Source organism: Vigna radiata, chromosome 6, assembly GCF_000741045.1.
Source record: "Vigna radiata var. radiata cultivar VC1973A chromosome 6, Vradiata_ver6, whole genome shotgun sequence".
NCBI lineage: Eukaryota > Viridiplantae > Streptophyta > Magnoliopsida > Fabales > Fabaceae > Vigna > Vigna radiata.
The window spans coordinates 18,412,890-18,426,517 of NC_028356.1; the positions used below are offsets into that span (position 1 = coordinate 18,412,890).

Sequence of the window (13,628 nt, forward strand, 5' to 3'; positions counted from 1 at the left end):
CGGACGGCTTGAGGTAGGAGTCATTTTTTTGACTTCCTACATTGAGCGGGGATTTCTAAAGTCATTTTTCTGACTTCCCCCCGGACGGCTTGAGGCAGGAGACATTTTTTTGACTTCCTGCGTTGAGTGGGTATTTCTGAAGTCATTTTTCTGACTTCCCCCCAACAGCTTGAAGTAGGTGGCTTGTAAAAATTCTACAACAAACACGAAAAAGTGGCTCAAACTTTTAATTTATTCACTTTTGTAAATGAGGATTACAATGTTTACTTAGCTGAAGTAAAATTTTAGATGAGAGACGTTCCAAGTGTTTAGTTTGGGCTTTCCATCCAAGTACTCCAATCAATATGCGCCATTTTTCATGCTTTCCTTTATCCTGAATGACCCTTCCCAGTTTTCTGCTAACTTCCCATGAGTCGTCTCTTTTCGTGTGTCCGCTGTTTTGCGCCAGACGAGGTCCCCTTCAACAAATTGTCTTGGTCGAACTCTAGTGTTGTATTTGCGAGCTACCGATCTTTTTTGTGCCTCTTCCTATACAACCGTCTCTTCTTTCTCGGAACACATCTAAATTGCTCCTTAATCGCTCCTTATTCAAAGCCAAATCAGTCAATTGCCTTTGTACGATTGTCTCCCTCACCTCCACCGGTAACATCGCATTAGTCCCATAGGTCAAATTAAATGGTGATTCCACTGTTGCGCCTTGAAGGGAGCAACGATACCCCCAAAGCACCTGTTGAAGCTCATCTACCTAGGACCCTTTGCTTCTCCTAACCTCTTCTTCAACTCTTGGATGATGATTGTATTCATTGCTTCGGCCAGCCTGTTCGTCTGCGGATGCTCTACCGAACTTGTAATAAGCGTAATTCCCAAATTCTTGTAAAAGGCGACGGGCTTCTTATCCAAAAACTACCGACCATTATCGGTAACAATAATCTTCGGCAAACTGATCTGCAGATTAGCTTTTAGACAAACTTTTGAACCTGTGTAGCGGGGATTTTTGCCAGTGGTTCAGCCTCCACCCATTTGGTGAAATAATCTACCGCCACCAACAAAAACTTCATCTATGCTTTACCGATCGGGAATGGCCTTACGATGTCCATTCCCCACTAGACAAATGGCCAAGAAGATACAATGTTGTGCAATTCGGCGACCGGAGTATGAAATATATTTATGTGTTTTTGACAGGCCAAGCATTTCTATGTGAAGGCTATGAAATCTTTATCTAGTGTCAACAGAAAAATCCTGCCCTTAGAACTCATGCTCTAAGCGCCCGGCCTCCGGTATGTCTACCACATATTCCTTCGTGTAATTCCCTCATAACGTACTCTGCTTTGTCTTTTGTTAGGCACTTCATCATTGGCGTGGTATATCCTCTTCGGTATAAATCCTCTCCCACCAGGCAGTACCTAGCAATCCTATTAGCATCCTCAGCCCGAAAGTTCTTTCCCTCCTCTTGTTCCCTAATCAACTACGTAAGTTCCTCTTTTCCAACCTCTTTGACTCGCTATGTTTCACTCGTTAAAACATTCAATTGTTGGCCTCATTATCACTTGCCTAATTACAAAAGACAAGTGTCCCTACTCTTTTGCACTAGCCAACTTAGACAACATATCCGCTCGGGTATTCTCCTTTCGGGAAATATGCTTTACATCAACAGACTTGAAACATGCCTCTAATCGTTTGGCTTTATGGAAGTACTGCAACAACTGATCATCCTTGACTTGAAAGGTACCACGTATATGCCCTTCAACAAACTGAGAATCGGTTCTGCACTCCAAAAATTTTGCGCCTAAATCTCGCGCCAACTCCATACCAGCCAATAAGGCATCATACTCAGCCTTATTGTTGCTAATTTTGAATTTAAAGATCAATGATTGTTCAACCGTCAACCCGTTCGGTCCCTCTAAGACAATTCCCGCTCTCCCGCCTCGCTTGTTGGATGAGCCATCTACAAAAAGCTTCCAACAAAATACTGCACTTCCTTTTGCCAGCAACTCAACAACGAAGTCCGCCAGATGCTGACCTCGTAGCGACCGTCGTGGCTCATAGCGCAATCCAAATTCTGAAAGCTCCATCGACCACTCTATCATTCTTCTCGCTAAATTAGGCTTTTGCAAAATTTTTGCTATCCGCTAATTTTGAATTTAAAGATCAACGATTGTTCAACCGTCAACCCGTTCAGTCCCTCTAAGACAATTCCCGCTCCCCTGCCTCACTTGTTGGATGAGCCATCTACGAAAAGCTTCCAACAAAATATTGCACTTCCTTCTAACAGCAACTCAACTGCGAAGTCCACCAGATGCTGACCTCGTACTGACCCTCATGGCTCATAACGCAATCCAAATTCTGAAAGCTCCACCGACCACCCTATCATTCTTCCTGCTAAATCAGGCTTTCCCAAAATTTTTGCTATCGGATAGTCGGTTCATACTAGCACCTGATGCCCTTGAAAATACGACCTAAGATGCCGAGCCGCATATACCAAAGACAATGCCGCCTTTTCCAATTGCTGGTACCGAATTTCTACATCTTTGAGACTCCGTCTTACAAAGTAAATCAACTTAAACTTAGGAATCTCTTGCGCCAATGTTGCACTAATGGCCTCATCCGAAGCTGCTAAGAAAATCTGCAAGTCATAACCCGGCTCTGGTCGTCCCTTGACGGGCGGTTCCATGAAAATGTCCTTAACTTCCTCAAAGACTTCCTCACACTGATCTCTCCAACATCCCTGTGCATCCTTCTTCATTACCTTTTGGATGGGTTTTATACGCTTGGCAAGTTGGGGTATAAACCAAGATAAAGATGTCAAACGTCCCACCAACCTTTGTACCTCCTTTACATTTTGTGGAATCCTCATCTCTAACATCGCTCTACACTTATTGGGATTTGTTTCTATGCCTCGAGCAGTCAACATGAATCCTAGAAACTTCCCAGCTTGGACTCCAAAAGTACACTTCAATGGATTCAAACGCATTTCAAACATTCGTACTTGTCCGAATACCACCTTCAGATCCTTCACATGCTCCTCTACTGATCGGCTCCTTACCACCATATCATCCACATACACCTCCATACACCTCCAAATCTGCTACTAGAATACTTTATCCATTAACCGCTGATAGGTGGCTCTCACATTCTTCAGGCCGAACAACATAACATCATAGCAATAAGTAGCTCGTTCAGTTATAAAAGCAGTTTTCTAACTATCCGGACAATACATGGGGATTTGGTTATACCCCGAATATACGTCCAGGAAACTGAAAACCTCATATCTCGAAACTCCATCAACTAACGCGTCAATAATGGGTAGAAGGTATGTGTCCTTTGGACATGCCTTTTTCAGGTCGTTGAAATCCATACACATTCTCCATTTGTCGTTGGACTTTTTCACCATTATCACATTTGCTAACCAAGTGGTATACTTTATTTCTCTAATGAATCCGGCCTCCAGCAACTTATGAACCTCCTCATCTGCCACTCTTCTCTTCTCAGCTCCCAACCTTCTCTTCTTTTTTGAGACTAACTATGCGTCTTTAAACAAAGACAACTTATAGGAATCAGGGTGAATCCCGGGAATATCTGCTGCAGTCCACGTGAATAAATCTTTATTTTGGATTAATACCCGACCGACCTCCTGGGCTTGGACGTTAGTCAGGCCTCGTCCCATCATAGTATCTTGGTCTTCCTTTCCTAAACGGAAAGGTTGCAACTCTCCTGAGGGTTCCACCTGATCCTCCGTGTTTGTTCTAGGATCAAGCTCAGCCATAGCTACCTCCGACTAACACTCATACGATTTGGCAACCAAAGGCGTTACGTTCAATCCCGCCACATAACATTCGAGAGACATCTTCTAATCTACTCGGACAACACATACTCTTTCGTGCTCAGAGGGGTACTTCAATGTCAAGTGAGGAGTGGACATAATAGCTCCAAAAGCATTTAAGCACAGTCGTCCAAGCAATACATTATATGAAGTATTGACCTCCACTAACAAGAATCTTACTTTAATCTCCCTTGCATTCTTCTTTGTCCCCAAACTCATCTTAAGGTCAACATAATCCCTTATATCCAACCGTTCCCCTACGAACCCCAATAATTGTTCATGTAAAGGCATGATCATATCGTCTGGTATGTCGATTTGTTGGAACGTCTTCCAATATAAGATGTTGGCTGAACTGCCCTAATCTATCAAAACCTTGCTTACGCTGTACCGAGTGATTATGGCTATTATAACCATGGGGTCATCTGGTTGGGATCGGGTGCATGAAAATCTTCATCTGAAAAAGTAATTGGCGGCATGGACCTGCGTAGTATCTTCGCCCGGTTAACACTATTTAAATTTCTCAAATGTTGTTTCTGTGCTGCAGAATAAGGTCCTCCACTAGCAAATCCTCCAGAAATCGTATTGTTAACTCCTCACAATGGTCTCTCCCTACTTCTACTTCGGCTACGCTGATCGGCTACTGATGGATTCCCCTCGTTTTGGTTATTATCTCTTCTAGGTAGGCGACCTCTCCCACTCGGAGTACTTCACCTATGATCTTGTACAAACTTTCGCAAATGTCCCACCTGCACCAAGCTTTCCAACTTATCCTTTAAAGTAATACAATCTTCTGTAGTATGCCCCGAGTTTTGGTGATATCGACAATGTTTTCGTTCGTCAGCACCTCAGGGCGTTAGTGATCGGGTCACAGTTAGCAAATCAGCTCTCAAAGCTTCTTCCATTACCTTTGCCTTGGGTGCATTCAAAGGTGTGTAATGAACATATTGGAGGACCCTGAGAAGGTCTGTACTTCTCTGCTCGCTTCCCCCTTCTTCTCTCCCGATCGCCCTTCTCTCGCCCCTTCTTTCCCAGCCAAGTTTGACTACCGGCACAACTTCCTCTCTCTGCCCTCTTTGGAAAGCCCGACCTTCATCGATTCGTATGAAACTCGCGAGTTTATTTTGTAGCTTTGCCATCGTCTGAGGTTCTTCTGCATAAAGATAATCGACGAACGACCCTGGTCTCAAAGCGGTCATTAAGGCACTTACTATTAACCTCTGATCAACATTCCTTACCTATCACGCAGTCTGATTAAATCGGTCCATGAACATCTTGAGGGTCTCCTCCTTCCCTTGCCTCATTCTCACTAAAGCCGTATACGTTAAACCCTGAGTTCTGTTAGATGCATATTATTGACTAAACAATTGTCTCAGCGTAGCGAACCCACCTACCGTCCTAGGCTGCAATGAATGAAACCAGTCCAACGCCTCATCCTTCAACGATAAAGAGAAAACTCTGCACCAAACCAGTTCATCAAAAGAATACACCACCATAGCATCCGCAAAGGATCGAAGTTGTTTCACAGGGTCTGTTAAACCTCCATATTTCTCCATTGTTGGAAGCATTTTATTCTCTGGCATAGGTGCCCTCATGACAACTACAGTGAAAGTGCGAAGCCCTTCTTCCTGATTGGGACGCTCAACATACACCAGCTGGTTGACCGGGCGTTGATCACTATTTAAGTTCTGATTTTGATTTTGCACATTATGACCAACTTGATTCCCGGCCTCATTTCCCACCACATTCTCCCAATTTCCACCACCTTGAGTTCCTCGCCTCGAGGCATTAGTAACCCCTTATGCCCCACTTTCCTGGGCTACATGACTACTTTCTCCTGCATTTTCTAGATCAACAGCTTCATTGTTTACCGACTGCGCAGTCTGTCCTCTTTACCCATTGCCTCGTCCGGCCCTCATAGTTTCCATCTCCACCCTAATATCTTGCATCTGCCTCTGCATCTCCTGCAGCAACTGCAAATGAAGCTCTCCTGCCATTGTGACCTCATTTGGGTTGTTCACACGCTCTCAAGCCCCACGGTGGGCGCCAAAATGTTTCGATTGTAGGATTCGAGACTGAGGACACTCCAAGCTTTGCTTCGATCCGCCGATCTTCCAACGCCAGCGGAAGACTTCCTTCGTAACACGAACGGTTGTGACCTGTAGGAAACACTCCGACGCTCAAGTCAGATAAGTCTCAAGAAGGTCAAGGTTGATATTATTAGACAAAAAGTGTCTTTACCTTGTCATTAACGCTATATTTATAGGCATTATTCTCAATAATTAGCATTAACTGCTCATAAATACTATATCTTCTGTTTCTCCTTATGTAATATTCACCTATTAAGGTTATTTATACTGTTTCTAATGCCATTAATTGCCTTTTAATGCTCCCTTTAATGTTCTTTTGTTGTTCAACATTGCAACTGGACTTCCTCGACCCAACCGATTGGCCACCTTTCGCCCTTAGCGCCACACTCCCAACCGACCGACTGCCTACTTGATGGGGAAATGCATACCTAGAGAGAATATACTAAGTGACATACAATAGAATGGAAAGAAACTAAAAGCGAAAAAGAGAAAGGAAGAGGAAACTTATCACTCGTAGGCACACCACTTGAGAGAGGACTCCAAGATAAGTGTCGAGGAAGGACCACCACATGATTTGCTCAAGATAAGGTCTGCCCAAAATGGACAAAGAGACAGTAAACTATCTCTAAGAACAATGCAAGATTGCAATTCAACTCAAAATTTCATTCAATTCAAAGGTGTGTCTACAAAGAGTCCCCCTAGGTTGCTATACATAATTTTTGGAGAGACTTGGATAAAGAGATTTAAGAGATGTGAGACTTGAATGCCAAGGTCTGACCAGCAGTGTCCCTAGGCCTTTCTTAGCCCCACATTGCTTAATTCTCTCATTCTAATAGGCTTTATAAGCTTCCTAACAACCTAAAGTTCAAATAATGAAAGCTAGCTAAGACTACTTGTACTACAAGCTATGGAAAACGAATTACTCTTCTTTTATTTTAAGTCTAAGATATGTGAAGTCCCACATTTCTTGTACTAAAGGAAAATGAAGAGTTTATAAATGTTTCCTCACTAGAAATGAAATGAAAGCAAAAGAGGCAAAATACAAGCCCATGAAACCTACACTATTCTTTTTGTACTTTTTGTCACTCTGAAAACTCTTCATTGTTGCCCCATCTGTGATCATATCATCCCCCCAGGTTGGAGAGGATTCGACCTCGAATCTTGAAAAACCTGCAACAAAGAGAGAGTAATGACTTATTTGGTTTATAATCCAAAGGAACTCTTCCTGGATCAAATGTTAACCTATAAAACACATCAAACACTTTGTGAATGAATTGATTTTTACCAAACAATGTATATTTAAAAGGAATATTTAAAGAATGAGTTTTTGAAATTGGATTTATTTTCTTATGGAAAACTAAAATTCCTTCTTTAGAAAAACTTTTATTTTTGTGTTGACTTAAGTATTAAAAAGAATACATTAGCTCAAATGTGGGTTGGAAATGGTGTGTGAAGAAGTGGTAATAAGAGATGAGAAAGGTGAGATATTTTCACAAAAGTTTTGAGGAAAAGAAGAAAGCCTAATTATTGGAGAAAAGTAAAAAGATGGAAAAACTCCCCTAAATTTGTTTGAATCCTGTAGAATGTTGGAAGTGGAAGGTGCTTTCAGTAGCACTTCCTATGTATGTAGGACGTCTTCCTTCTCCTTGTCTTTCACAAGTTCTTCTTTTTCTTTCTTTTCTCTCTCTTCTCTTGTTTTCCTCTCATTTTTTTCTTTTTCTTTCTCCTCATTTCTATCTTGTAGGTCTTCATTTAAAAAAGTAAGCATGACCTTCTCATTGGCATCACTTGATCAGGAAGAAGAGCTATAGATTGGTGAAGGAAAGGAAGATGTAGATTCATGAGGGATAATTGTTGCATTCTCAATGCATGTTGCCTTTTTGGTGGGGCAGACAGACGCTATATGACCATGTCCTAAGCATTTAAAAAAATTAATGTGACTTGGTCTAGAAGAGGATGTAGGTGGGGAGGAGGAATGGGTAGAAGAAGAATGAGGACAAGATTTGTTAGTGGGCTCCTTAGAAACATCCTTGGTTTTATCCTTTGATGATGAGGATTTGTAGAAAACATCTCTTGAAGATTTGGAAAATTTATTCTGACAAGCTTCTTTTTTAAAGAGTTTCTTCTCTACTTTCATGGCTCTATGAACAACTACATCTAAAATCTCATCATCATGGAATTCAATTATATCTTGGATGTTTCTATTAAGTCCACTAATAAATCTAACTATTTTTTTATGATTATTTTCTTTAAGGTTAGTACAATGTAGGAGCACTTCGAGCTCACGAGCATACTCCTCCACACTTCGTCTATCTTGAGTAAGCCGTTGGAGCTTAATAAGGAGGTCCCTATGGTAGTATGGAGGTACGAAACATTCGTACAAAATGTCCCTGAAATGTTCCCATGTACTCGCGGGTGAGGCCATGGTTAAGTATCTCCTACGTAGCCATTGTTTGGCGTATCCCTCTAAAGCTACACAAACTAACTTTACAAGCAAAGGTCCATCTACACTATACAACTCAAAAATTTGATCTACTTTAGCTATCCAATCTAGAAAAATAGATGGCTCAGCTTCCCCTGCGAAAGTAGGCAAGTTCAACTTTGGTAGTGCAAGGCGTTGGTCCATAGCTGTATCTTCTTGGTGCTTCTTTGACGAGGGAAGGTATACATTTACGGTTCTAGCTTCTTGCTTCTTCTTGGAAGAACCATGATCATGACCATGAGGTTGCTTCCTTTTTGCTTTCTCTTCCATCCGTTTACTAATGGAGTCAAGTTGATGTTGCATTATTTGAATAGCCTTCATCAAATCAAATTTGCTAGAAGCACCTCCATGATGGCTAGCTCCATTGGAAGAGGAATGGCTTGAACCTGCAGACATGGTGTTCTAATGCAAACATCAACAATACTTACAAAAAAGTTAGAAACAGTGGTAAACACAGCAGCCAAAAGTGGTGCAAACAGTAGCCAAGGTTCACTTACAAAGCACCAAAAATTTAGGCTCAAGACTCATGGTTTTATGGTGAAAGAAAAAAAAAAGATCACTCCCTCCTTGCACTCTTCTTTCAAAATAGTAAGGAGTCTCATAAGTCCAAATTTGAGACTACCAACTCAGGGCTAAAGCAAGTGGAAAGATGTACAATCCAACCTCAACACAAAAGGAGACCAAACCATGACAGCACACGGTAGAAGCCAAAAAAATGGATGAAAACAACAAGACAAATGGTGAAAATTGAACCTAAAAAATCAAGAAACTTGGCACAAAACAAGGTGGCAGTAATCTAATGAGTTTAAAGAGACAAAAAAACAAGGAATTGGATTCAAAAAAGTGGCACAAAATGAGCAAGACAACAAAGAAAATTAACACAAACTAAGAAGCAAAATCACATCAACATACTAGTATGCATGAAGAGTAAGATCTAATTAATGCTGGAAATAATTTTGGCAAACCTGAAACCTATAGCTTTTGTATATTTTGAGATGAAAAGAGGCTTTAGTAGAAGCTATCAAACACACCACACAACAAAAAACTCTCAGCCAAACAACAACAACAATAGAATTTTTTTTTTTTTTACAGCAAGCAGAGTTGCAAGATATGTCTCGGCCAAGGCTATGTTTATGGAAGAAAGTGTGTTTGATTAAAGCACAATGGACTAGATGACTGCCTCTATTGATACAAAAACATATAAGAAACATTCACACACTTAAATCCAATTATGATCAAACTCAATTCAGCATACAAACATGGAGATGTAACAATTACTCTTAGCTATGCAATTTTAAAAATTACTCTAGAAAAATCCTAAAGAGGAACAAACATATGACTCAAATCAAAGATAACAAGCAAGAAAAGACATATACGATCTAGCCAAGACAAGGAATTAAAGATGGAATAGGTATACAAAATGGATTGGAACACATACTTGTTGAAGACCTCTAGTAGCATTGTTGTTGTTTGAAGAATAATTGCTTGCACAAGCCTCTGGACAGCCACGGTCTAACACCTCTAAGCCTTGATTTGAAGCTGTGATTCCTTTCTTAAGATTGTGTGGGTGTTATAGCACGGTCCAGGGAGGAATTCCAGCAGCCAAAGTTACCAAACAGCAAACAACAATGCAAATAGTTTTAGAAATACTTCAACAGCAGATTACAGGATGAACACAGTGGAGAAACAAATTTATTTCGAACAATACAGAGCAAATTGAAACAAAGTAAAAACTAGACATGAAAGTAGACATGTAGACGAAACCTTTTAAAAACATTTCATGCAAAACGGGTAAGAATTGAAGCTAAACTGGAACAAACAAGATTGAAGTAGCAACAACATTTTTCTGGACGCAGAAAATGAGTACTTAACCAAAAAAATTAAATTCGCATAGTAAATGATGGAATTAACTCAAAGAAATGATTTGACATTGTTCCTAACATGTAGAAGAAACTAGGAAAAAAAAATTTCACCCAATTTGGATGAGAAATGAATGCAAATTGAATCAAACAAAGAAGCACAAAAACTAACGCAGATGCTCGGTGAGACAGAAAAATAACTAGCTGAAAAAAAGCTGAAATAAAAGCACTACTTCTACTCTAGCATGCAATTCCTAAGAAGATCAAAACTTAAGGCTCATGATACCACAGGATAGGGAAGTGCATACCTAGAGAGAATATACTAAATGACATATAAGAGAATGGAAAGAAAATAAAAGCGGAAAAGAGAAAGAAAGAGGAAACTTATGACTCGTAGACAAGCCACTTGAGAGAGGACTCCAAGATAAGTGCCGAGGAAGGACGTGTTAAGATATGCCAAATATTCTATTAAAGGATATTAGGCAATCAAATATTATGTTAGTTATATTTTTGATATTATTATAATTTGTGTAGATTTGTGCACATGCCTTTCCTTTAATAGATGAAGGATTATAGGATCATTGTATGTATATATATGGTACTTTATTCCTTGAAATAATACATAAGAATTATTCTTTAAACTTTTTATTATGGTATCCAGAGCCAAACACTGATATCCTCTACAGTTTAGGAATCAATGCCTTTTTTTCATTGAATATTTCTGATGGCTTCTTCCGATGACAATCAATCGGAGAAACATGATTCTGGAACTTCCGCTACTTCCAAGAGTTATATTTCTACTGTTGCCGGATTTGTGACCAAGTCAGGTATATCTAACTCTGCTCTTAATCTTTCTGTTGTTACTAAGGGTAGTGATTGGATAATTGATTCAGGTGTTACTGATCATATGACTTGTACATCTTATCTCCGTCAACAAGTTAACCCAATCACATTCTTTTGTTGCCTTGTTTTACCCAACCCATTGTCTTTTTCAGAACATCCATTCCAAGGAGAAGATTGTTAGTGGTAGAGAGAGTGAAGGATTGTATTATCTTGAAAATGTCTCACAACAAAACTATAAAAGAATATTGACGTGTCTTGCGAATGATCACAAACAAGATAAAAACAAAAAAGAAATTTGGTTGTGGCATAAACGGTTGGGACATCCTTCTTTTGGTTATTTAAAAAAATTATTTCCATACTATTTCATAACTGCAATATTTCTGATTTTTTTTGTGAAACTTGTGTTTTGGCAAAAAATCATCGTGTTTTGTTTCCTTTAAGCAATAACAAAACTGATTTTCCTTTTTCATTAATTCACACAGATGTTTAGGGCCCTGCCCCACAATCTACACATAATGGAAAAAAATGGTTTATCAATTTTGTTGATGATTGTACTCGGGTAACCTGGGTGTATTTGCTTAAACATAAAAGTGAAATGTGTGATGTGTTTCGTTCCTTTCATCATATGATCGTTACAGAATTTAGCACACATATTAAAGTCATTCGATCAGACAATGGAGGGGAATATTTTAAGACTGAATTAATAGAGTTCATGAACTCTAAAGGCATCATGCATCAAACTACATGTCCTTATTCACCACAACAAAATGGTGTGGCTGAAAGGAAAAATAGACATATATTAGAGGTGACTAGATCAATTTTGATAGATGGTAATATCCCATCTCATTTATGGGATGAGGCTGTGAGCTCTGCTGTTTATTTAATTAATCGAACCCCTTCTAGTGTGCTTAACTTTCGAAGGCCTTTTGATGTGTTGTCTGATCATTGTATCCTTCCTCCCATAGTTTATTTACCCCCTCATACTTTTGGATGTGTTATATATGTTCACTTACACCCACATCAACATACAAAGCTTGAAGAACGAGCGATCAAATGTGTTTTTGTTGGGTATGGATCAACTCAAAAAGGTTATTGTGCTTACCATCCACCATCAAATAAATTTTATATTTCTATGGACGTGACATTTAATGAGCATGAATTTTTTTATGTTGATTCTCCACTTCAGGGAGGCAATGAAAGTGAAGTGCATAATCATGATGTTAGTATGTTTGATTATATATCATCGTGTGAGGATCATTCTGCAGCAAGTGAGCCAATCCTAAATATAGACACTTCTTTTCTGGATAATACAGTGTCTTCTGATCATAACCAATTGGCTCAATCTTCTCCACAGGTTCAGCTTGACTCTTCAAAGGTACCTTCTGATCCTATCTCTGATAATATTAATTTAGATGAAATTGATTCTTGTCTACATGAAACCACCAGCATACCAAACACTGAGTCTACTACTGTTCAATATAATCTTCCACCCCGTTCTAACCGTGGTCAACCTCCAGCTAAATATGAACCAGACCTCCAAGCCAAAGTTAAATATCCCAGTAGTAAATATGTGTCATCTGACAGGTTATCTCAATCATATGTATCATTTGTATCTCAATTATCTTCAATTTCTATTCCTAGTAATGTNCAGGAAGCTTTGGCAGATCCTAGATGGACCGAAGCAATGGTTGAGGAGATGGCGGCTTTAGAAAAAAACAAGACTTGGGATCTTGTGTTCTTACCAAAAGGAAAGAAAATTGTGGGCTGCAAATGGGTCTTTACAATTAATCATAAAGCTGATGGAACTATTGAAAGGTATAAAGCACGACTTGTGGCTAAAGGTTACACTCAATCTTATGGTGTAGATTACCAAGAGACGTTCACACCGGTAGCCAAGCTCAATACTGTGAGAATACTTTTGTCGCTAGCTACAAACCAAGATTGGCCTCTTCTACAATTTGATGTGAAAAATGCTTTCCTACATAGAGAAATTTCAGAAGAAATTTATATGGATTCTCCACTAGGCATGACAGATTCAAATGGAATGAAGGTTTGCAAATTAAAGAAGGCTTTATATGGATTAAAACAATCCCCAAGAGCATGGTTTGGAAGGTTTACCAAGTCTATGAAGGCGTTTGGCTATAGAGCAAGTAACTTTGATCACACCTTATTTTTGAAGAGAAGAAAAGAAAAAATTACAGCTTTGATTATATATGTAGATGACATGATTGTTACAGGAAATGACCAAGATGAGATCTCTAGTTTACAGCAATACCTTGCATCTGAATTTGAGATGAAACAACTTGGAAATCTCAAATATTTTCTGGGTATTGAAGTAGCTAGATCAAAACATGGTATTTTCCTATGCCAAAGAAAATATACTATTGACTTACTATCTGAAACTGGGCTGCTTGGGAGTAAACCAGCTGATACACCAATTGAACAAAATTATAAACTCTTTCAATGCTCAAATTCAGCAAGCATAGACAAAGGGAGATACCAAAGACTGGTAGGAAAATTAATTTATTTGTGTCATA

At 39.4% G+C, this 13,628-nt stretch overlaps 1 protein-coding gene across 1 annotated transcript; it reads right to left on the minus strand.

The window, feature by feature from the left end:
- Positions 1-3,196: 3,196 nt before the first annotated feature.
- Positions 3,197-4,117, minus strand: LOC106763532. The gene is made up of 3 exons (XM_014647713.1): positions 3,872-4,117; positions 3,629-3,775; positions 3,197-3,520 (listed from the first exon to the last, which is right to left on the minus strand). The coding sequence occupies exons 1-3, from the start codon at positions 4,115-4,117 to the stop codon at positions 3,197-3,199; spliced, it is 717 nt and encodes a 238-aa protein (XP_014503199.1).
- Between the last annotated feature and the right edge of the window lie 9,511 nt (positions 4,118-13,628).

What these genes read in the sequence shown, in the direction of transcription:
- LOC106763532 (XM_014647713.1), bottom strand. Translation starts at nt 4,117, where the DNA reads ATGATCATGCCTTTACATGAACAATTATTGGGGTTCGTAGGGGAACGG. An exon ending in ACCCCTCTGAGCACGAAAGA is followed by an intron (nt 3,776 to 3,871) that starts GTATGTGTTGTC and finishes TATGAGTGTTAG; the next exon opens with TCGGAGGTAGCTATGGCTGA. An exon ending in CTAACGTCCAAGCCCAGGAG is followed by an intron (nt 3,521 to 3,628) that starts GTCGGTCGGGTA and finishes AAAGACGCATAG; the next exon opens with TTAGTCTCAAAAAAGAAGAG.